Source organism: Hemitrygon akajei, chromosome 16 (genome assembly GCF_048418815.1).
Source record: "Hemitrygon akajei chromosome 16, sHemAka1.3, whole genome shotgun sequence".
NCBI lineage: Eukaryota > Metazoa > Chordata > Chondrichthyes > Myliobatiformes > Dasyatidae > Hemitrygon > Hemitrygon akajei.
In genome coordinates, this window is record NC_133139.1 from 69919263 (window position 1) to 69945342 (window position 26080).

The 26080-nt window shown below is 48.3% G+C and overlaps 1 protein-coding gene across 1 annotated transcript in view; it reads left to right on the forward strand.

Moving 5' to 3' along the window:
- LOC140740400 (tetraspanin-1-like) overlaps positions 1-26080 on the forward strand; it is a 45016-nt gene that overhangs the window by 8558 nt on the left and 10378 nt on the right. The window contains exons 2-4 of the mRNA XM_073069537.1: positions 15189-15269; positions 18738-18944; positions 24758-24832. Of these exons, the coding sequence (XP_072925638.1) occupies positions 15213-15269; positions 18738-18944; positions 24758-24832 (339 nt within the window). The 5' untranslated portion in view covers positions 15189-15212. The remainder of the gene's footprint in view (positions 1-15188; positions 15270-18737; positions 18945-24757; positions 24833-26080) is intronic.

Below are 26080 nucleotides of genomic sequence, written 5' to 3' on the forward strand. Positions count from 1 at the left end.
ATTACTAAAAACAAAACTGCTGTAACTATTACACAAGGCATGTTATTAACACAAGCAATTCTGTAGATGCTGGAAATCCCAAGCAAGACACACTAAGTGATGGAGGAACTCAGCAGGTCAGGCAGCATCTATGAAGGGAAATAAACAGTCAACGCTTTAGGCTGAGACCTTTCACCAGGACTGAAAGGAAGGGAGGCAAGAAGCCAGAGTACGTTTTTTTTTGGAGCTAAAAAACAACTTGCTGGAGAAGAACAGCGTGTTATACCACATCTGTGGAAGGGGAGATGTCAGAGTAAAGATGAGGGAGGAGGGGAGGAAGAAGTACAAGATGGCAAGTAATAGGTGAAACTGGGAGAGGGGGAAGGGGTGAAGTAAAGAGCTGGGAAGTTGATTGGTGAAAGAGATGAAGGGCTGCAGAAGGGGGAATCTGACAGGAGAAGACAATGGAAGGAAGGGAAGGAGGAGGAGCACCAGAGGGAGGTGATAGGCAGGTGAGGAGATATGGTGAGAGAGGGAGACAGGAATGGGGAACGGTGAGGGAGACAATTACTAGAAGTTCGAGCTTTCAGGTTGGAGGCTACCCAGACGGAATAAAAGGTGTTGTTCCTCCAGCTTGAGTGTGCCCTCAGCCTGGCAGTAGAGGAGGCCATAGACAGACATGTCCAATTGGGAATGGGAAGTAGAATTGAAATGGGTGGCCACCAGGAGATCCTTCTTTTTGTGACGGCCAGAATAAAGGCGCTCGGCAAAGCAGTTTCCCAATCTATGTTGTGCCTCACCGATATACAGGAGGCCACATCGGGAGCACCGGACACAGGATGCCACTCCAACTGATTCACAGTTGAATTGTTGCCTCATCTGGAAGGACTGTTTGGGGCCCTGAATGGTAGTGTGGGAGGAACTATTAGGGGCAGGTGTAGCACCTGTTGCTCTTGCGAGGGTAAGTACCAGGAGGGAGATCAGTGGGGAAGGACGAATGGACGAGGGAGTCGTGCAGGGAGCGATCCCTGCAGAAAGCAGAAAGGTGGGGGGGAGGGAAAGATGTGCTTGGTGGTGGGATCCCGTTGGAGATGGCTGGACACGGAGGCTAGTGGGGTGGTAAGTGAGGACAAGAGGAACCAGCGGGAGGATGAGGTGAGGACAGATGTGTGTGAAGTGGAAGAGATATGACTGAGGGCAACATCGATGGTGGAGGAAAGGAAGCCCCTTTCTCTGAAGATGGAGGACACTTCCGTTGTTCTGGAATGAAAAGCCTCATCCTGAGAGCAGATGCAGTGGAGATGGAGAGAAGGGGGTGGTGTTTTAGAAGTTACAGGTTGGGAGGAGGTATAATCCAGATAGCTGTGAGGGTTAGTGGGTTTATAAAATCTACTGATATCCCCTCCACCAGCTGTCCATCATCGGCCTCCTCAACTGGTTCCACCTTTAATCTGCCGGTTGCTCTCTCCTCCCCCCACCCCAGCACCGGGTTCCACCTATCACCTGCCAGCTGCTCACTCCACCCCCAGCCATCTATCATCCCCCGACCCACCGGGTTCCACCTATCACCTGCCAGATGCTCACTCCACCCCCAGCTGTCTATCATCCCCCGACCCACCGGGTTCCACCTATCACCTGCCAGATGCTCACTCCACCCCCAACTGTCTATCATCCCCTGACCCACCGGGTTCCACCTATCACCTGCCAGCTGCTCACTCCACCCCCAGCCGTCTATCATCCCCCCACCCCAGCACCGGGTTCCACCTATCACCTGCCAGATGCTCACTCCACCCCCAGCTGTCTATCATCCCCCGACCCACCGGGTTCCACCTATCACCTGCCAGCTGCTCACTCCACCCCCAGCTGTCTATCATCCCCCGACCCACCGGGTTCCACCTATCACCTGCCAGCTGCTCACTCCACACCCAGCTGTCTATCATCCCCCGACCCACCGGGTTCCACCTATCACCTGCCAGCTGCTCACTCCACCCCCAGCTGTCTATCATCCCCCAACCCACGGGGTTCCACCTATCACCTGCCAGATGCTCACTCCACCCCCAACTGTCTACCATCCCCCGACCCACCGGGTTCCACCTATCACCTGCCAGATGCTCACTCCACCACCCCAGCTGTCTATCATCCCCCGACCCACCGGGTTCCACCTATCACCTGCCAGATGCTCACTCCACCCCCAGCCGTCTATCATCCCCCGACCCACCGGGTTCCACCCATCACCTGCCAGCTGCTCACTCCACCCCCAGCCGTCTATCATCCCCCGACCCACCGGGTTCCACCTATCACCTGCCAGCTGCTCACTCCACCCCCAACTGTCTATCATCCCCCGACCCACCGGGTTCCACCTATCACCTGCCAGCTGCTCACTCCACCCCCAGCTGTCTATCATCCCCCGACCCACCGGGTTCCACCTATCACCTGCCAGCTGCTCACTCCACCCCCAGCTGTCTATCATCCCCCGACCCACCGGGTTCCACCTATCACCTGCCAGCTGCTCACTCCACCCCCAGCTGTCTATCTTCCCCCGACCCACCGGGTTCCACCTATCACCTGCCAGCTGCTCACTCCACCCCCAACTGTCTATCATCCCCCGACCCACCGGGTTCCACCTATCACCTGCCAGCTGCTCACTCCACCCCCAGCTGTCTATCATCCCCCGACCCACCGGGTTCCTCCTATCACCTGCCAGCTGCTCACTCCACCCCCAGCTGTCTATCATCCCCCGACCCACCGGGTTCCACCTATCACCTGCCAGCTGCTCACTCCACCCCCAGCTGTCTATCATCCCCCGACCCACCGGGTTCCACCTATCACCTGTCAGCTGCTCACTCCACCCCCAGCTGTCTATCATCCCCCGACCCACCGGGTTCCACCTATCACCTGCCAGCTGCTCACTCCACCCCCAGCTGTCTATCATCCCCCGACCCACCGGGTTCCACCTATCACCTGCCAGCTGCTCACTCCACCCCCAGCTGTCTATCATCCCCCGACCCACCGGGTTCCACCTATCACCTGCCAGCTGCTCACTCCACCCCCAGCTGTCTATCTTCCCCCGACCCACCGGGTTCCACCTATCACCTGCCAGCTGCTCACTCCACCCCCAGCTGTCTATCATCCCCCGACCCACCGGGTTCCACCTATCACCTGCCAGATGCTCACTCCACCCCCAGCTGTCTATCATCCCCCGACCCACCGGGTTCCACCTATCACCTGCCAGATGCTCACTCCACCCCCAACTGTCTATCATCCCCCGACCCACCGGGTTCCACCTATCACCTGCCAGCTGCTCACTCCACCCCCAGCCGTCTATCATCCCCCCACCCCAGCACCGGGTTCCACCTATCACCTGCCAGATGCTCACTCCACCCCCAGCTGTCTATCATCCCCCGACCCACCGGGTTCCACCTATCACCTGCCAGCTGCTCACTCCACCCCCAGCTGTCTATCATCCCCCGACCCACCGGGTTCCACCTATCACCTGCCAGCTGCTCACTCCACCCCCAGCTGTCTATCATCCCCCGACCCACCGGGTTCCACCTATCACCTGCCAGCTGCTCACTCCACCCCCAGCTGTCTATCATCCCCCGACCCACCGGGTTCCACCTATCACCTGTCAGCTGCTCACTCCACCCCCAGCTGTCTATCATCCCCCGACCCACCGGGTTCCACCTATCACCTGCCAGCTGCTCACTCCAATCCCAGCTGTCTATCATCCCCCGACCCACCGGGTTCCACCTATCACCTGCCAGATGCTCACTCCACCCCCAGCTGTCTATCATCCCCTGACCCACCGGGTTCCACCTATCACCTGCCAGCTGCTCACTCCACCCCCAGCTGTCTATCATCCCCTGACCCACCGGGTTCCACCTATCACCTGCCAGCTGCTCACTCCACCCCCAGCTGTCTATCATCCCCTGACCCACCGGGTTCCACCTATCACCTGCCAGATGCTCACTCCACCCCCAGCTGTCTATCATCCCCCGACCCACCGGGTTCCACCTATCACCTGCCAGATGCTCACTCCACCCCCAGCTGTCTATCATCCCCCGACCCACCGGGTTCCACCTATCACCTGCCAGATGCTCACTCCACCCCCAGCTGTCTATCTTCCCCCGACCCACCGGGTTCCACCTATCACCTGCCAGTTGCTCACTCCACCCCCAGCTGTCTACCATCCCCCGACCCACCGGGTTCCACCTATCACCTGCCAGCTGCTCACTCCACCCCCAGCTGTCTATCATCCCCCGACCCACCGGGTTCCACCTATCACCTGCCAGCTGCTCACTCCACCCCCAGCTGTCTATCATCCCCCGACCCACCGGGTTCCACCTATCACCTGCCAGCTGCTCACTCCACCCCCAGCCGTCTATCATCCCCCGACCCACCGGGTTCCACCTATCACCTGCCAGCTGCTCACTCCACCCCCAGCCGTCTATCATCCCCCAACCCACCGGGTTCCACCTATCACCTGCCAGCTGCTCACTCCACCCCCAGCTGTCTATCATCCCCCGACCCACCGGGTTCCACCTATCACCTGCCAGCTGCTCACTCCACCCCCAGCTGTCTATCATCCCCCGACCCACCGGGTTCCACCTATCACCTGCCAGCTGCTCACTCCACCCCCAGCTGTCTATCATCCCCCGACCCACCGGGTTCCACCTATCACCTGCCAGCTGCTCACTCCACCCCCAGCTGTCTATCTTCCCCCGACCCACCGGGTTCCACCTATCACCTGCCAGTTGCTCACTCCACCCCCAGCTGTCTACCATCCCCCGACCCACCGGGTTCCACCTATCACCTGCCAGCTGCTCACGCCACCCCCAGCTGTCTATCATCCCCCGACCCACCGGGTTCCACCTATCACCTGCCAGCTGCTCACTCCACCCCCAGCTGTCTATCTTCCCCCGACCCACCGGGTTCCACCTATCACCTGCCAGTTGCTCACTCCACCCCCAGCTGTCTACCATCCCCCGACCCACCGGGTTCCACCTATCACCTGCCAGCTGCTCACGCCACCCCCAGCTGTCTATCATCCCCCGACCCACCGGGTTCCACCTATCACCTGCCAGCTGCTCACTCCACCCCCAGCTGTCTATCATCCCCCGACCCACCGGGTTCCACCTATCACCTGCCAGCTGCTCACACCACCCCCAGCTGTCTATCATCCCCCGACCCACCGGGTTCCACCTATCACCTGCCAGCTGCTCACTCCACCCCCAGCTGTCTACCATCCCCCGACCCACCGGGTTCCACCTATCACCTGCCAGCTGCTCACTCCAATCCCAGCTGTCTATCATCCCCCGACCCACCGGGTTCCACCTATCACCTGCCAGATGCTCACTCCACCCCCAGCTGTCTATCATCCCCCGACCCACCGGGTTCCACCTATCACCTGCCAGCTGCTCACTCCACCCCCAGCTGTCTACCATCCCCCGACCCACCGGGTTCCACCTATCACCTGCCAGCTGCTCACTCCAATCCCAGCTGTCTATCATCCCCCGACCCACCGGGTTCCACCTATCACCTGCCAGCTGCACACTCCACCCCCAGCTGTCTACCATCCCCCGACCCACCGGGTTCCACCTATCACCTGCCAGCTGCTCACTCCACCCCCAGCCGTCTATCATCCCCCGACCCACCGGGTTCCACCTATCACCTGCCAGCTGCTCACTCCACCCCCAGCTGTCTATCATCCCCCGACCCACCGGGTTCCACCTATCACCTGCCAGATGCTCACTCCACCCCCAGCCGTCTATCATCCCCCGACCCACCGGGTTCCACCTATCACCTGCCAGCTGCTCACTCCACCCCCAGCTGTCTATCATCCCCCGACCCACCGGGTTCCACCTATCACCTGCCAGCTGCACACTCCACCCCCAGCTGTCTATCATCCCCCGACCCACCGGGTTCCACCTATCACCTGCCAGTTACTCTCCCCTTCCACATCTGTCCATCATCACCCCCCCACCATACATCAGGTTCCACCTATCGTGCCAGCCTCTGCCTCGACAATCCCTCTCCCCTCTTTATACTGACCATCTCCCCTCCACACTCGGCTTCAGGGTCTCGACTAGTGCTCGGCCTGTACAGACACTGCCTGACGTATCGAGTCCCTCCTGCATTGGATTCCAGCTTTATTTAGTTATTTATTGAGCTACAGCATGGAGTAGGCCCTTCGAAACACACCGCCTCGCGGGTCCCAGATTTTAACCCCAGCCTAATCACGGGGCAATTTACAACGACAAATTAACCTACCGAACGGTACGTCTTTGGACTGTGGGAGAAAACTGAAGCAGCTCCGAGAGGCAGTGGTGGGAAATGAGCCCGTGTTGCTGGCACTGTAAAGTGTTGTGCTGACACAACACTTGTGCTGACACTTGTACAAGTGTTGTACTGTGCCACTTCTTTTCTTGCGTCTCCACTTTCTTCTTATTCATAGGGTAGGGTCTCCAACCAACCAGTACAATTAACCGTTAATATTCTAGCTGAACTTCCATCACATATCATACACAGGTCAAAGACGTACAGCTCAGCACACAGCTTATGCTCCCTCCAACTCCAGTCCATCTCCCTGATCCCTGACACACCCTGGATCGGATTTACACCCTCTTGGCCACTCCTACAAGCCCCAGCCTGCAGGCTTCCTGCCTTTACTCATGGGCAATACCTGTTCATTGGTATCCAGTGGTGCTTTCTTATATTTACCCTATCTATATAACCATATAACCATTACAGCACGGAAACAGGCCATCTCGGTCCTTCTAGTCTGTGCCGAACGCTTACTCTCACCTAGTCCCACTGGCCTGCACTCAGCCCATAACCCTCCATTCCTTTCCTGTCCATATACCTATCCAATTTTTTTTTAAATGACAAAATCGAACCTGCCTCTACCACTTCTACTGGAAGCTCGTTCCATACAGCTACCGCTCTCTGAGTAAAGAAATTCCCCCTCCTGTTATCCCTAAACTTTTGCCCCTTAACTCTCAACTCATGTCTTCTTGTTTGGATCTCTCCTACTCTCAATGGAAAAAGCCTATCCACGTCAGCTCTATCTATCCCCCTTATAATTTTAAATACCTCTATCAAGTCCCCCCTCAACCTTCTACGCTCCAAAGAATAAAGACCTAACTTGTTCAACCTTTCTCTGTAACTTAGGTGCTGAAACCCAGGTAACATTCTATTAAATCTCCTTTGTACTCTCTCTATTTTGTTGACATCTTTCCTGTAATTCGGTGACCAGAACTGTACACAATACTCCAAATCTGGCCTCACCAATGCCCCTCATAATTTTATATACCTCTATTAAATCACCCCTTATTCTCCTATGGAATAAAGTTCTAACGTATTCCATTTTTCCCTGTTACTCAAGTCCTCACAAACCGGCAACATTCTTGTGAAGTTTCCCTATACTCTTTCAATCTTAATTGCTATCTTTCTTGTAGGTAGGTGGTAAGAACTGCACACAATACTCCAAATTAGGCCTCATCAATGTCTTATACTGTAAGGTCATGTAATAACAGGTGGAAACATACATAATTAACAACCATCGACATTGACTTGGGGCTCATCTTAAGAGGCTGGTCTGACGTGATGATGTAATTATGTGAAGTTCAGTTGCCGCGCTTTGAGTTCAGAGTTAGGAGTACAATATATAAGTTCATATGTTTTTTCCTAAACATAAGACGCCTCACACTGTTTTATTTGCGTAAGCCTACATTGGTAAATTCAATGCTCTAGGACGATCCCTAAATTATTCAACATGTCAGCCAATGCAGTCGCTTTGAAACTGCTGGAGTTTTGGGAGGAAAATGCTATTGTTTGGATAGTACAAGCTGAGGCTCAATCTGTGCTGTGAGAATCTCCGTCAATGCCAATACTACTATGTGGTAGTGTCGCTCAGCAACTCCACGGCTGGAGCACGATAAATACCGATCGCTGAAAGCTTACCTTTTGCAGACTTTTGGACTATCGGAGTCTGAACGCGCCAAACAGTTGCTCTCCTTACCCAGGGATGTTAAGTTGTCGGAGCGAATGGGCCACCCGCTGCTTCTCCTGGGAAATCACCATCCTTCTTTTATTTTCAACGAACTCCTCATGCAGCAAAAGCGTGATCAAGTGTGCATGGCCCTCACTAATGCACCCGTGAAGGGTGATAGGGAGGTTGGTAAAATGGCAGATAGCCCACCCTTAGCCAGGCAGAGGTGCATCATTCCCCCTCCTTTTCCTGCCTCAGTAAGCCTGGTCAGCAAGGCTCACGGCTGAAGGATGCCTGCGGCTACAAGCAGACAATGCCGGCTCTGTGTTTTTACCACGCTCACTTCCGTATGAACGCTAGGAAGTGCTGACCGCCACACTGCTTCGGCAGAGTCAGCGCATCGGTCTGTGAACACCATGGGGTCCTGCTGCCGGGGTGGTCTACTCTTCATCATGGACACCCTTTCAGGGTGAGGTTTCTGTGTGACGCGGGTGCCCAGGTGAGTGCGCTGCCTATAGATGAGAAGGTAAAGAGTGATGGAAGCTCGCTGAAGGCCGTCAACGGCAGCAGGATCCAGACTCACAGGTCATGATGGGTGACGATCTGCTTCAGTGGGATTCCGTCCTGGCTAAGGTGGCTAGACCTCTGCTTGGTACAGATTTCCTGTGTGCCCAAGGACTATTAGTTGATTTTAAGAACTGCCGGCTTGTGGTTGCCAAGGACTTTGGGTCGATGCCCTGCTCCCCCCAGTAAGCTCCTCACGACTCTGTCAAGCGCTTGCATCACCGCATGAGAGTTTACTCGACTGCAGGGTGAACTCCCCAGCCTCACCCAGCCTACAATCTCCACTACAATCACAAAACATGGGGTCGAGCACCACGTTCCCACAACTGGCCCGCCAGTCCACACCTGCGCACATAGACTGGACCCAGACAAGCTGGTCATCGCAAAGACCTGGCATTGTACACCGGTTGAATATCCCCTGGACTGCATCCTCCATATGGTCCCTAAGTCCGATGATGGTCGCGGCCCATGTGGCAATCACCGACACCTTTATGAGGTCACCAGTCCCCAATTGTTATCTGGTCCCACACATCCAAGATAATTCAGCATGTTTGGCTGGAAGTTAAGTTTTCCTAAAGTCAACAGAGGTATGGGCTACCATCAGGTGCCTGTATGCTCAGAGGACATTCCTAAAATGGCTGTGATAACCCCGTTTGGCCTCTTTGAGTTTCTGCTCATGTCGCTCGGGCTGAAAAATGCAGCACAGGCTTTCCAACGGCTGATGGACTCTGTGTTAAAAGACTTAGACTTTCTTTTCGTCTACTGGATAGCACACTTGTCGCCAGGGAATCGAAGCTTTGACATCTTTCTCATCTCCACACACTGTTTGAGTGCAAGCCAACACGGGTTTATTATTAAATCTGCTAAATGCCAGTTTGGGTCGTCAACCATTGACGTTCTTGGCCTTCGCATCTCCACAGAAGGTGGAAACAACTCCCACCAAAGGTAGGCTCTGTTATGGATTTCCCACCATCCCACACTACTAAGAATCTACAGGCGTTTTTAGATATTGTGATTTTTTTTAAATGACGGCCTCATTCGACAAGCTGCTGAACTTGTGCTCCCCCTGTATAGTGCACTTAAAGACAATACCGCTAATGACGGGCTTGACTGGTCATTGAACGTGACCAGGGCACTTGATGATACCAAAGAAGCTCTTCCTAACTTGACCCTACTGGTACACCTACTCCCAGATGCACCTGCAGACATCACTGCTGACATGTCGGACTATGCTGTGGCTACTGTACGCGAATGGTTGGATGGAGGTGTGTGGTACCCTCTCTCCTACTTCAGCCAGCAGCTTCATCTCCCCCCACCCCCCGACAGGAAGTACGGCACGAGTTTCTCAGTCTCTAACTGGCTGTCCGCCATTTCAATTTTTCATCTGGCGGGATGCCATTTCACAGCTTTCGTCGACCACAAGCCCCTCGTGCATGTTTTGGCCAAAATATCAGACCCTCAATCTGCATGGCAGCAATACCTCCTGGCCTGCATATCAGTGTTCACATAGGTATGCAACATATCAAGGGGAAAAATAATGCTGCGGCAGATTGCCTCTCTCAGCCAACCACTGAGGCCATACACATAGGGGTTGACTACGCTGGCATGCCAACAGACCAAGCTGCTGACCCAGAGGTCCGGGCTTACCGAATATCAGCAACGGACTTGCGGTTTGCTGACACTAAGTTCAGGGAAGCTAGGATTTCTCTCCTGTGTGATATCTTAAACCGCCCTTTCGGCTCGTATGATGGCCCGTTTTGCGCTTTGGAATGGAGAGGAAAGGTTTCTGTCATACATGAGAGGTAGACCTGAATGTATTCCGGTAGACCGCCTTAAACCGGCCCGGCAAGATTTGGAGGATTCTGCTACCATGCCCCTGCCTCTGGGTGAGCCAGAGGCCCCTGCTGTTCCTTCACCCAGGGAACGTAGGACCTGAGCTGAGCGGCTCATCCAAGCTCAGGACAGGCCTACGATGCGGTTTTAGTGAATTCTGGGGGGCGGGGGAGCGTGGGGTGAGTCCTGTGCAGGGTAATGTAATTGGTGGAAATGTCCATAAGACGTCTTCAAGGAGCAGTGCCTCGGAAAGTCAGCATCCATTATCAAGGATCCCATCACCCAGGACATGCCCTCTTCTCATTGTTACTGTCAGGGAGGAGGTACAGAAGCCTGAAGGCACACACTCAGCGATTCAGGAACAGCTTCGTCTCCTCTGCCATCCGATTCCTAAATGGACATTGAATCCATGAACCCTACCTCACTCTTACATTTTATTCTGCTTTTGCACTGTTTTTGTCTTTTTTCCCCCTATATTTATCATGTATTGCAATGTACCGCTGCTGCTAAGTTAACACATTTCACGACATACGCCGGTGATATTAAGCCTGATTTTGACTCAGATTCACAACCACTGACACTCAGTTGGGGTTCACCTTTAGAGGCTGGTCTGATGTGATGACGTAATTATATGAAGTTCAGTTACCGCGCTTTGTGGTCAGTGTTTGGAGTACAATAAATGAGTCGATACAGTTTTTCTTAAGAATGAACCACCTCACATCGTTTTATTTATGAAAAGCTACAATAGAACTTCAACTATCTGACGTGTTGTTATTGTATTTTGATAATCATTTATTAGGGTATTATTCATTACAAAGTATAACATGGATTAATGCATGTATTCTGTTTTCCACTGTTCCATGTCTCCGTCATCTTCCTTGTGAGTAAAATTGCTCTTGCTGTGTGCAGGTTTAAGACAACTCCATGGTGCAGCTAGCAGAGCCTGCTTCACAGCTTCAGTAATTCTGATGCTGTCTGTGTGGTGTTTGCATGATCTCCTGTGATTGTGTAGGTCAAAGTTGGAAGTAAATTTATCATCAAAGTTTGTATATGTCACAATATACACCCTGAGATTCATTTTATTGCAGGAATTTGCAGGAATGTAATGAAATACAATAGAATTTATAAATAAAGACTGACAGATGTACAAAAGCAGACAAAATTGTACAATTAAAAAATAAATACATAAGACTGCGAACATCAGTTGCAGAGTCCTTGAGAGTGAGTCTGTGGGTTGTGGAATCAATTGGGAGTTGAGCTGAGTGAAGATTTCCGTGGGTCTCCCAAAGATGTGCAGGTTGACAGTAAAATGGCGGCTCCAGAGCCCCTAGTGTGAATAAGTGGACTGGGTGAATGATGGAATCTGGGTGGGGATTGTTGGAATGAGGGAAGATTGGGTTAATAGGAAAATTTTTAGGGTTATTGCATAGCTTTGAGTCAGCACGGGCTTGATGGGCCAAATGACTTCTTCCTGTGTTGTAAGGGGATCTGTAAATAGTCATGCCACACGAAAATATTGCTTTGCCTGTTGAGTCTATGCCAGCTCCTCATGGGATTTCTTTGTTGCTGTCACACATACCAAGGTACAGTGAAAAGCTAGTCTTGCACGGTGCATTGAGGTGGAACAAAGTAAAGCAATAACAATGTAGAATAAAATCTAACAGCTACAGAGAAAGTGCAGTACACAATAAAATGCAAGGCCAAGAGTCCATCCTATTCTACTAGGGAATCGTTTAATAGTCTTCTAACAGCAGGGTAGAAGCTATCCTTGAGCCTGGTGGTACGGGCTTTCGGGCTTTTATGCCTTCTTTTGAGCTCGATGGGAGAGAGGAGAGAAGAGAGAAGAGGTCTTTGACTATCTTGGCTGTCTTACTGAAGCAATGTCACGACCAGCCTGGCAAAGTGCTTTGTGATCGTAGATGTTAGAGACACTGGACGGTGCTCGTTTATGCACGCTAACCTGCTTTTCTTAGGTAGCAGGACGATAGTGGTCTTAAAGCAGGTGGAAATCACAGACTGAAGCAGGGAAAGGTTAAGAGCGTCTGAAAGTACTCCTGCCAGCTAATCTGCACAGGATCTAATGGCATGGTCAGTTTCTGCAGTCATCTGCAGAGCAGTTGTTTCACCAAACCTTAATGCATACAAATAGGATGCTTTCTATGGTGCATCGATAAAAATTGGTAAGGGTCGGCAGGAACATGCCGAATTTCTTTAGCCTCCTAAGAAAGTAGAGGCATTGGTGAGCTTTCTTGTCATGCAGTCTATGTGGTTGGGCTAGTACAAACTATAGGTACTTGAAGCTTTCACCCCACTCAACATCATTGATGTAGAGAAGAGCGCGTGCACCTATTCCCTTCCTGAAGGCAATGGTCGTCTCCGTCATTTAGCTGTCATTGAGGAAAGGTTATTGTCTCGAAGCTATTCATCCATCTCCTACCCCTGCAAACTTGTATCTGGCCATATGCCGTTGTGTGTGCACAGGGGGTACGGTGGGGGCTGAGGGTGCAACCTTGTTGAGTGCCAGTGTTTAGATTAGTTGTTTCGGATGTGTTGCTGCTATCGTTTCTGACTGCAGCCTGTAAAGGATCCAGTTGCAGAAGGAGATGCTGAATCCCAGGTTTCAGAGTCTGCTGATGCGTTTGCTTGGAATTATAGTATTGAAGGCAGAATTGTAGTCAATAAGCAATAGTCTGACATCACACACACAAAACCCAGCAGGCCAGGCAGCAGCTATGGAAATGAGTAAACAGTTGACATTTTGGGGCCGGTCTGCTGCAGGTGTCTTTACCGTCCAGATGCCCCAGAGATGAGAGTAGGACCAGAGAGACGGCGTCCACTGTAGCCCTGTGCCAGCAGGAAAGGTTGTGCATTGGGTTGAGGTTGTCTGGAAGGCAGGAGTTGATGTGTGCCATGACCACTTCGAAGCACTTCGTGACGGTAGATGATAGACTCACTGGGTGGCAGTCGTTTAGGCACATTATCTTGTTTTTCTTAGGGACCAGGATGACAGTGGTCTTCTTAAAGCAGGAAGGAGTCACGGATTGTAGCAGGAAGAGGTTAAAAAAGTCTGCAAATTTTCTTGCTGATCTGATCTGCACAGTAGAAGGACACAGCCAGAGAAACCATCCAGGCGAGATGCTTTCCATGGGTTCACTCTCCAGAAGATTCGTCTTGCATCATGAGGATTGGCCTGTCAGGCCATTCCCCCACTCTTTCCCCATAGTTCTGCTTTAATTCACTCTCGGGTGGTTGTCCACATCCCTTTTACAAACACTGACTGATGGTGGTTGAATTATTTGCCAACAGGTACAGCGTCTCTCTTTCCACTCTTCTAAACCAGGCATCAAAACACGATTAATCTCTTCCCAACCATCCTTGCGTCAAGGAGGAATTTCTTTAGCCAGAGTGTGGTGTATCAGTGGAATTCATTGCCAAAGCTGGCTGTGGAGGACAAGTCATTGGCTGTATTTAAAGTGGAACTTGATAGGTTCTTGATTAGTTAGGGTGTCAAGAATTACAGGGAGAAAGCAGGAGAATGGGGTTGAGAGGGATAATAAATCAGCCACAACCAAATGGCAGAGCAGACTCGATGGGCCAAATGGCCTAATTCTGCTCCTATGTCTTATGGTCTTTCCCAGAGCGTGTTGACCAGAACCTTGCACACAAACCACAATTTGCAAAAAACTTCCAAGAGCAAAATAGAACGCTGGAAATATTAGATACAGAAAATATCGGATGATCAGCAGGTCAGGTAGCATCTGTACAGAAAGAAAAAGAGTTCCATGTTACATGCCAATGCCCTTTTATTAGGTTGGCTAATCCTTCTGTTGAACTGTTTAACTCCTGCATGTGCGATGTCTTAAAATTTCCTCCAAGAGGACCACAACCTTGTCATGGTTTGGAGGCTTGTGTGCCTCACTGACCTGGAGAGCTATGCCGGCTGGGGTTAGGGCTTTATGTTTTGGCTTTTGGTAGGATCACCTGTGCCAAACAGGTCAAAGAGTAGATGCCAGAGTTAGAGCGGTCCACCAATCCTCCAGATTCAGGAGTTCATCTCAGGGCTAACAACCCCGACTGGTAAAACAACATTGTTACAGAAACAGCAATGAAGAATGTTTCTGCATCTGAGTGGTATATGGAGTTTAGAAACATAGAGGGCTGAGCAGTAAGGAGATTCTAGGCACTTTCTAGAGTAGGTTATGTGGTTGGCCTGTAGATTTCTACGTTTCTATGTTTTCTGAGTCTCCACACGGAATTTGTATGTCTGACAGTAGTGAAAACCGAGAAGAAGCTACTGACACAAGGCAGGAAGCTCTGAACACCACTAGCAATGGAGGACCTTCACTGCTGCCTTAGACACCAGCGGCGTAACAGCCAGTAAGTAAGTTGTTTCATGTGTATGGGTTGCACAGAGTTGTGGATCACAGGTTCCATGTTACATAGGAGCCCTTGAAAATATTTGAACTAGGAATTGTTTGTATTGTATACTTTCTAAGTTAATGTGAATTAAGTATGTACTAAATGTAGCTGCAAATTTGCTTGTTCCTCCTTGATTTGGTTTTGTTACATGTGTTTATAATTATATCTAATTGTATAACTGTTTACACACAGTGCTGCTTGATCAGTAGAACTTGCTTGCTGGAGATCTGGTCATTGCTGGTACATTCCTAATGTGCCCCCCCAGCAATGACACCACCAAAGAATTCTGAGCAGGAGATCACGGGAGGGAACTGTTCTTGCTGTTCTGCTTTACAGGATTCTACAGAATGAATTATTTATAATAAAGAATATTAAATAAAATTATCTTTATTTTTATTTTCAGATTGTACGAAGCACAAGTAAAAAGATGTCGCTCTACAAATTCTTGAAGATGGCAATGTTTGCTGTCAATTTCATCATCTTTGTAAGTAAACCATTGAATACTTCACTAGAAGTGCTTGTTACCGTGTGGAGTATCGTGAGCAGCTTTGGGCTCCTTACCTCAGAAAGAATGTGATGGCATTGGAGAAGGTTCACCAGAATGTACTGGGTATGAAATGGTTAACATATGAGGAGCATTCGATGGCCCTGGGCCTTTACACAATGGAGTTTAGAAGAATGGGGGGGGGGGGGATCTCATTGAAACCTATTGAACATTGAAAGACCTAGACAGAGTGGATGCGGAGAGGATGTTTTCTAAAGAGCGGGAGGCTAGGAATAGAGGGCACAGCCTGAAAGTATAAGAACGCACCTTTAGAACAGAGATGTGGACGCCAAAGGGAATCTATGGAATTCCTTGCCACAGACGGCTGAGGAGCCCAAGTCGTTGGATATGTTTAAGGTGGAGGTTGATAGATTCTTGATTAGTAAGGACATCAAAGATTACAGGGAGAAAAGGGAGAATAGGGTCCACAGGGCTAATAATCAGCCATGATGGAATGGCAGAGCATACTCAATGGGCCGAATGGCCTAATTCAGTTCCTATGTCTTATGGTCTTACTACAGATTGGTGCAATGCTATTGATAGGTTGAAAGAAGAACAAACTTGTTTGATGCCCAGACTTACAGTAAGGTGTTACGAACCCCATAACTGGGTCACTTACCAGCAAAGATAGAGAGGTCCGATGAAGTCTGATGATACTATTTTTAACAGTATTTATTAGTAAAATTACACAAAAATAATATCAATGCAAACATACAGATAATATACGTCGTCAATACTAAATCTAAAAGTGCAGGTATAATAATAATAAGAAATAGCTCTATCGTTGTCTAAGGGATAATGTATTGTCCGATGGAAATATAAAAGTCACTCAGTTCATGCAGGCTGCAGCCTTTGGGGACCGCTGGGTTTGCAATGGTTGGAGAGAGAGAGAGATTTTTGGGAGAAAAACTTGCCGGCTTTACCTTTTATGATTTCGATCCATCGGAGTCTCGTTGGTGTGGCCGTTCACTTGTTGCGTCTCCTTTAGCTAAAGCCGTTCTTCCGTGGTGAGCCCGCCAATCCCAGGCAAGGGAAGGACGCACACGAGCCCCCACCGGCTGTCGCTATTAAACGCTGTCACGGGATTTCTAGCATTTCTCCTGGTGCGTCTAAAGGGGTTGTTCCCCAGACCCTCTTTTAACCTTACTCACAGGGTCTCAGATGTCAATCAGGTTGGGATGATGCAATCCCTCAACCAGCCCACTCTGGTCGTCCCCTGAGGGGCTTCAATGAATAGTACAGTACTCAATACACAATTCCGTCTCCAAGAGACAATAGCCGTTATCAGGGGTTTTTGTTTCGCTGAGGCCAGGACACATTCCAAACCTTGTGGATTCTCTCTCATTTCCTGGGTCCCAGACCCGAATTAATAGCGATCTTGCGATTCTCAAAAAGGAGGGGGCGACTTTGTACCCTTCGGCCCCTCAGAGTTGCGGCACATTCGTACCAAAGGTCTGCAAAGTGGGTTGATACTAAACATTATCTTCCTGAAAATTCCAAACAAGCTCCAGAAGGGATGTACTGAAAACCTGTGTCCGTAATGGGAAATCCAGTGCCGGGGTAAAGTCTCCCTGTAAGCAATAATCCCTTACGATGGACAGGAGGATGAATTCCATCTCCCTGGTCATGATTGCGTCTACAGTAGAGAGTTGTGTAGGCATTGGTTATGTTCCGGAGTCAGGCTGACAGGTCACTGGGCTATAAATTAGTCCTGGTCTATGGAAAGCAAGCAGGGCCGTGGAACTGAGAGGAAGACCGAAGCAGCCACCATCCATTTGAAAGTCCGAGCAGGAAGGAGGGGCCGTCCGGCCTGATCCTTCTGCTGTTCCCATTCACAGCAATGGGAATGAGACGGAATCCCCTTAAAAGATCACAAATTCATGATGGAATGGAGTTCACCAGCACAACATTGCAGGCTGCTGTCTCAGCATATCGAATACAATTCAGCTCCTTGTTGCAAATTTAGATGATTTTATTCCGATTTCCCAAACTGTACCCATTTCCCTGTTTTGGCTCAAATCTACTTAGACGTTTGATTTGAATGACATGTTTGAATGGAATATTTAACCAGATTTTTAAATTGCTTTTAAATAATTGAGCCTGACTCTTCAGTGCAACAGTTAGAAGGAACTGTTTGCTTGACTGTGTCAAACATCACCTCAGTCCACTCTCTTGGGTGGAGGTAAAGGACTCCTTAGACGACTATAAAGAAGAAATACAGGTGACTTATTCCCAGTGTGGGGATAATTCTGAGGATTATCCTAATGCCTGCAATCAGTATTTATATTTCAATCAATATCCAGCCATTATTGTTGTTGTGGGATTTTCCTGTGCACAAAGTGGCTGCTGCCTTTCTCATATAGTTTTCCATTGTCTCCGACGTGTGCTTGGAGACACCCTGAAAACGATATAAATGGCAAAGTATGAATGCAAGTATCTCTTCAACAGTGAACGGTCTGGGAGGTAAAAGCAATGCTTCATATAAGGACAACATGTACAAAATGCTAGAGGAACTCAGCAGGTCAGGCAGCATCTATAGAGAGGAGTAAACTGTTTATTTTTTGGAACAGGAAAGGTTACCAGTGCATAGTAGTAGTGAGGCTGGGGGTGGGAAAAACTTACACCCTTGCCGCCTTGGGTGCTTGTTTGTCTTGCTGACAGTGTTCTGCTTTCTTAATGTAGATACCAGCATCTGCAGTCTGTTTTGTCCTCTAATCCTCGTATGACAATCCCACCTGTCCAGTAACATGAATCTATGCTACACTTCCTGATGGCTAATATGTATCTGTTTAGGCTGAGAGACCAGAAATTCATAGTAATCTGGGTCATAAACCCAAGAGATTCTGCAGATACCGGTAATCCTGAGCAACACACACACACAAATGCTGGAGGAACTCAGCAGGTCAGGCAGCAACTATAAAGGTAAAAAGCCCATGTTCAGACTCTTCATCAGGTCCTGATTGAAGAATCTCAGCCTGAATGATGACTGTTTATTTAAAGAGATCAGCCGTTAGCTTCAGTTGTGACATGTACATCGAAACATACAGCGAAATGCGTCGTTTGCGTTAAATCAGATCAGCGAGAATAGTGCTGGGCAGTAAGGTGTCGCCATGATTCCAGCGCCAACGTAGCATGCTCGCAGCTCACTAACCACAACCTGGACCTATTTGGAATGTGGGACGAAACCCACACGGACATAGGGAGAACTTACAACCTCCTCACAGATGGCAGCGGGAATCAAACTCTGAAATTACAGCGGGCGCTGCAGAGCGTTGCGCCAATCGCAATGCTACAGTGCCGCCCTGCTGAATTCCGTGTGTGTTGTTCCAGATTTCCAGCGTCTGCAGTCTCCCTCCACGTAGATGGTCAGCCCTTCTCTTAGTAACAAGGTGTCGGTGTCTTTTGCAGGTCGGAGGTGCCGCTATAATGGGCGTAGGGATCTGGATTAAAGTGGATGGTGGATCCTTCTTTGCAGTCCTGGCGCAAGTGTCATCATCCCTGAAGGTGGTAGCTAATGTTGGATATCTCTGCATTGCACTAGGGGCCTTCTTAATGGTCATTGGCTTCCTGGGATGCTGTGGTGCAATGAAAGAAAACAAGTGCATGCTAATGATAGTGAGTAACACATTCTTCTTTGTTTTCTCTTCTCATTGTCCAAAGGAAAGAAGCTGACAGCTCTGACTTTCTTGTTAAGCTTCAATTGATTGATCTTGTTATATACTCAGGGGCCTCTTTATTAAGTACACCTGTACACCTGCTTGTTAATGCAAATATCTAAATAGCCTATCATGTGGCTGCAACTCAGCGTATAAAAGCATGCCGACATGGTCAAGAGGTTCAGTTGTTGTTTAGAACAAACATCAGAATGGGGAAGAAATGTGATCTAAGTGACTTTGACCACAGAATGACTGATGGCACCAGACGGGGTGTTTTCAGTATCTCAGAATACTGCTGATCTCCTGGGATTTTTACACACACAAGTCTCCAGGGTATACAGTGAATGGTGTGAAAAACAAAAAAAAAACCGGTGAGCGGCATTTCCGTGGGCGAAAATGCCTTGATAATGAGAGAGGTCCGAGGAGAATGGGCAAACTGTTTCCAAGCTGACAAGAAGGTGACAGTTACTTAAATAGCAATGCATTATGACAGTGGTGCGCAGAAGATAATTTCTGAATGCACAACACATCGAAGCTTGACGTGTGTGAGCTACAGCAGCAGAAGTTGACAAATGCAAACTCAGTGACTACTTTATTAGGAACAGGAGGTTCACTGTAATCACTGTGAGATAATGAGAGTCACGTCGTGATCAGAATCACTGAAGTACATAATATCGTGTAATTTGTTACTTTGTGCCAGCCTTACAGTGCAAGACATTAAAAGATATGAATTACAATAAGAACTGTAAGTGTGAAACGAGCTGCCTGCTGAATTGGTGGATGTCGATTTGATTTCAGTACTTAAGTGAAGTTTCATGGATAGGAGAGCTGTGGGGGGGAGCTATAGTCCAGTTGCAGGTTGATGGTACTGGGGACAATAAAGGTTTGGCACAGACTAGAGGGGCTGAAGGACCTGTTTCTGTGTGGCAGTGCTCTATTACTCTATAAGTAGAGCAAAATAGTGGGGCAGTGTTCATGGGTTCATGGGCCGTTCAGAAATCTGATGGTGGAGGGGAATCCTAATTAAAACCAAAACCAATAAAACGTAAGATATGAAGGTGGGAAGGTTATTTGTCCTAAATAAATTGCTCCTGGTGTGAAGGTGATTGGTAGAAACCGGGGCTGTTGACGGGAATGTGGGGAAAGCAAAATAAAATTAGCACACATGGGTGCTGAATGGTTAGCATGGAGCTGATGGGTCAAGGGGTCTTTTTCCCTGCTGTTTGACTCTGTGACTCTAAAAGAAAGTGCTGAAAATCCTGAGCGGCATGGGTGGATCCAGAAATTACCGCTTCAGCTTGATGCTCTGAGAAATGTTGGAGACAAGAAGAGTCTTGAGCTGCAGAGTGAGGGGAACGTGCAGAGTGAACACATGGAAGGTGCCGGGATGAGATGGAAGGCAAAAGGGATGGGATGACAGTGCAAGGTGAATGCTCACGGTAACGGGGCGAGTGAATAGCAGAAGGCAGGACTTTGTTCCTGTGGCAGTGCTGGTAAAGTCGAGCCACAATATCTACAGCATACCAGGGGAGTATAAACAATGCTGTGTACTTTATTCTGGTTTAGAAGTGAGACCAGCCAACAGATGGTGCTTCTGTTGCATATAGACATGATGAGATCATTATGTTCAATAACCACATGGCTTATTTACAACTTCTGCATAAATACACCACAAGGTGGACGTGAAATAAGAGAACCTGAATAATTATCTAAGCTTCCAGAATGAAGTGCAATTACAAACTCCAGAATCACAAAATGCATTTACAAGTTAAGTTATTGACCCGATATAATAACTGTTTCTATCACCACAGCAACTGCTCGACCTGCTGAGAATTTGCAGCCGATTTATTTCAGATTTCTAGAGTCTGCAAAATTTTGTTTTTGGGTTTAATTATATTTCTTTCCATTTTCAATATTGAACTGAATCGGTGCACTGTCCGGACCGCCCGGGTTTAACCTATTCCTGCTGTGGCGAGAGTCTCCTCCCTCCACAATGAGGTGGAAATCGGAAAAGGTTCAGCAACGGAGGCAGGAATTCTGATGAGGTTGCTGCTTCGGATCAATGACCATCAGTCAGTGTTGGAGAGTTAAGTTTCAAAAGCAGATTAAGAGCTGATTAACAGGTGGAAGGTGAGAACAGGGTAACGTCTGTGACAGGACACAGAGTTAGAGCATTTAATTAATGAAAGATACAACAGTGAGGAGCATTACCAAAGAAATACAGGATGGGCTCAGAAATAGTTACAGCAGACTAGCAGGAAGGACGAGACACAGATCTGATCTGAGTGGGCATGGATACACGGTGACAGTTAGCGATGGTAGCCCCTATTGACATCAATGGATCTGAGGTTGCGAGGGTAAACAGCTTCAAGTTCCTCGGCATCCACATCAGCAAGGACATCATGTGATCTGTGCATACTGGCTGTGTGGTACAAAAGGCACAACAGCGCCTCTTTCCGCTCAGACGGTTGAGGATGTTTGGTATGGGCCCCCAAATGCTAAGAGCCTTCTACAGGGGCACAATTAAGAGCATCCTGACTGGCTACATCACTACTTGGTATGGGAACTGTATCTCCCTTAATCGCAGGACTCTGCAGAGAGTGGTGTGAACTTCCCATGATTCAGGACATTTACAGGGACAGGTGTGTAAAAAGGGCCTGTAGGATCATTGGGGATCCAAGTCATCCCAACCACAATCTGTTCCATCTGCTACCATCTGGGAAGTGGTACCGTAGTTTAAAAGCCAGGGCCAACAGGCTCCAGGACAACTTCTTCCACCAGGCCATCAGACTGATGACCTTACGCTGATTTGAGTGTACATTTACTGTTCTATTTATTATAAATTATTAGAAATTACTATGATTGCACATGGCAGATTTAGATGGAGACGTAACATAAAGATTTTTACTCCTCATGTATGTGAAGGATGTAAGAAATAAAGTCAATTCAATTCAATTTGGCATCTCAATAGGAAAGTTCATAGATGTAAAATGGAAGCATCACAAGAACAAGAAGATGATATAAAAGCAAAAATACTGATGTTTATACAGAAACATGGAGAATAAGGGTTGGTAACAAGTTTGTTCAGGAAGTAATAAGTTTGTTAAGAGAGTAACAAGTTAAGCTTTGGAGAGAGAAAATCATTTAAGATTAATGAATATTCCCCAGAAGTTATGGATATCATCAGGTTTAATCTGTAGGAATGGGAATTAGGGAACTGAAGTTGTTCTTTCAATGATGTTTATCTTTTTGTTTAAAAATGTCAAGGAATTCCACAGGTATGAAAATCATATTCCCGCACACTGGAGTAATATACAATGGTGAGATATTAACATAAAGTTTGTACATTTATTCAGCTCTAAACTCTTGATAATAATCTGCTGAATGAGCAAATGGGGACGGCAAATGAGTGAATGATCAGGATTCACTTTAGTGCTTTCATTGTCAGTTTCAGGTCAGGTTGAACCTAATAACTCTTTCTTTCTCTGTGATGAGCATAATAGCAAGATCCAGAAGGAAGCTGAGGTAGTTGATGGTCCCTTTAAATAATACGTGGTTTTGGAGGGTGGATAGGGGTTAGTTACTTTCTTGGTGTTCAGTGGATGATCTAGTTAAGGCTGTGGCTGTGACATTCGTCTAGTCTCAGTGACCACTTTATTAGATACAGGAGTGTGCCAAATAATGTGGCTGCAGGAGTGGAACCTACTGTAGCCCACCCATGTCAAGCTTTGGCATTCAGAGATGCTGTTATAGAGTCATAGAGAAGTACAGCAGAGAAACAGGCCCTTCAGCCCATCTAGTCCATGCCAAAACCACTTAAACTGCGGGCTCCCAGCAACTTGCACCGGGACCATACCCCTGCCATCCATTCACCTATGCAGACTTCTCTTAAATGTTGAAGCCAAGCTCATATGCACATTTGCACTAGCAGCGCAGTCCACAATCTCACGACCCTCTGAGTGAGGAAGTTTCCTCTCATGGTCATCTTAAACTTTTTACCTTTCACCCTTAACCCATGACCTCTGGTTGCAGTACCACCCAACCTCAGTGGAAAAAGCCTGCTTGCATTTACCCTATCTATACTCCCCATAACTTTGTATACCTCTATCAAATCTCTCAATCCTCTACACTCTAAGTAAAACCTATTCAATCTTTCCTTATAACTCAGACCTGACAACATCCTTGTAAATTTTCTCTGCACTCCTTCAATCTTGTATATATTTTTCCTGTAGGTAGATGACCAAAACAGAACACAAAACTCCAAATTAGGCCTCACCAATACCTGATACAACTTCAACATAACATCCCATCACCTGTACTCAATGCTTTGATTTATGAAAACCTTCTTTATGACCCTATCTATACGTGACACCACTTTCAATGAATTATGGACCAGTATTCACAGATCCCTTCATTCTACCACATTCCTCAATGCCCTACCATTCACTGTGTAAGACCTACACTGTTTGGTCCTACCAAAGTACACCACCTCTCACTTTTCTGCATTAAATTCCATCTGCTACTTTCAACCCATCTTTGCAGCTGATGCAGATCCCTCTGCAAGCTCTGATAGCCTTCCTCGCTGTCCACTACACCCCCAATCTTGGTGTCATCCGCAAATTTGCTGATCCAGTTAACCACATTATCAACCAGATCATTGATTTAGATGACAGACAACAAAGAACCCAGCACCGATCCCTGCAACACACCGTAAGCCACAGGCCTCCTGTCAGAGACGCAACCATCTTCTACCACGCTGTGGCTTCTCCCATAAAGCCATTGTCTAGCCCAGTTTAGTACGTCATCTTGAATGCTGAGCGGCTGAAGCTTCTTGACTAGCTTCCTACACGGGGCCTGGTCAAACATCCACAGCCTTGCCTTCATCCACTTTCCTGGTAACTTCCTCAAAAAACTCTATAAGATTGGTTAGATATGACCTACCACGCATGAAGCTATGTTGACTATCCTTAGTCAGTCCATATCTATCCAAATCCTAATATATCCCATCCCTTAGAATGCCTTACAATAACTTTCCCACAACTGGTTCACTGACCTGTAATTTTCTAGCTTACATTTAGTGCTTTTTTAAAACAGTGGAACAACATTGGCTAGCCTCCAGTCCTCTAGTATCACTCCTGTCGCTAAGCATCATTTAACTATCTCCACTAGGGTCCTGGCAATTTCTGTACTTGCCTTCCATAGGGTGTGAGGGAACACCTTGGACTCCAAAATTCTTCTATTTATCAATGTTGTTGAGGGTTCTGCAATGAAATGTACATTGGTCCTGCAAGAGTGCAACATGTCACACTTGCTTGGATTAAACTTCATCTGCCATTCCTCTGCCCATGTCCAGAGCTGATCTACATCCTGTTGTATCCTCTGATCTATATACCATACACTGTCTACAACACCACCAATCTTTGTGTCATCTGCAAACCTATCAAGGCAACCATCTGTATTTTCATCCATGTTATCTGTATACAATATATCACAAACAACAGGTGTGGGAGGAAACCAGATCACCCAGAAAAAACTCAAGTGGTCACATGGGGAATGTGCAAAGTCCACACGGGCAGCACTAAAATAATTAACTTAATTTTTCTACAGATTCAATAATTTGGTACCTCGGTTCACTGAGCTCCCTCAAGCTAAAGCTGTTGTTTTTTAATTAAGTGTACAAACAGAAAATATTTCTGAAGCATTTTAAATTCCCATGGTACCGGAAGCAAGTTAAAAAAACAGGGTGTTAATTTTTGTCATTTCTCTTCCCAGTTTTTCTTGGTAATCCTGGTGATCTTCTTGGCTCAGCTTGTGGCTGCTGTGGTTATCCTGGCATTTTCTGGCTTGGTAAGGTTCCTTTAAAAGTAAGACTGTTTGATATTGAAGTGTTATCAGATAGGTAAGGAAATCTATTTAAGAAATGCAGGTTAAACAAGAAGTCCCACAGTGGTGCTGTGGCTTAAATGTGCTGAAGCTTCATGGGAAACGAAAACATCGAGACAGCAGATGGTGTGCACTGCTGTTGGAGAAGGCCCCTGCACTTGAGCGATCCTTCCCTCTCTCTCTTGATAGAGGACGTGGGCCTGTTGGGTGGGGGGTTGGGGGATTTGGGGAAATGATGCGGAAGATGTAACGTTGGGACATCCAGTTGCTGGTCTCCTGCTCCCGGTGTGCAAGAACAATCTCTCTCTCCCTTGCAGGTGAGAGAGGGTCTGTCTAGAATATCAAAGTGCTGGGTTGGACTGTGTTTCTGATGGATCCAAGATCAATGTCTCTTTGGGGGCATTTGTATGGTGGGGTGGTGGGAAGGAGGTGGTGCTTCTGCTGTTGCAAGTGGAGTGAGTGGGAAGGGGTGAGTCAATGCTTGTGCATGGGAGGGGAGAGATGGGACATTGGGGTTCTGATATTACCATCATTCATCCTTTAGGGTTGTTTGTTCTGTGGATGTCTCTGTGAAGAGTAAGAATTTCAGGTTGTGAACTGTGTGCATTCTCCAATAGTAAATTGAACCACTTGATTTGTCAGAAGTTATTTGTTGAGTTAGCCATTCCCATTGAAGGTAACATTTGAGCAATTGCCTTCACCCGTGGTGTGCAGGTGAGGGGAAGGGAAATCGACTTTGGGTTCTTCTTGTAAATACAACCCTGTCAGATATGGGCAGCTGTGATGTGGTATGGACAAGCCAGCTAATAATCAGGGTCAGTATTCACTCAGGAATAAACATGTAATTCTGAAAGACCCTGATATTTGATTTCTGGAGACCAAGGAAGCGGATTCCTCAGGTATCATTTGCAAAAGGAGGCAAGGGAAGAATGATGAAAGTTGTCCAAAAAACAAAACCATGCCGTTGTTCTATGAGCAACATTGGCACACTCAGTAGAGCTGCCTCACTGTGCCCGAGGTCCAATGCTGATCCTGACCTTTGGTACTGTCTGTGTGGAGTTTGCAAGGTCTCCTCCTGAGCATGTTTTATTTTCCCGGGTTCTCCGGTTTCCTCCCATATCCCAAATATCTAAAATACATTGCCTTGGTGTGTGTAGTAAGCTGTAGGGGTAATTGATGAGAATGTGCGGAGAATGAGTGCAGGTTGCATAT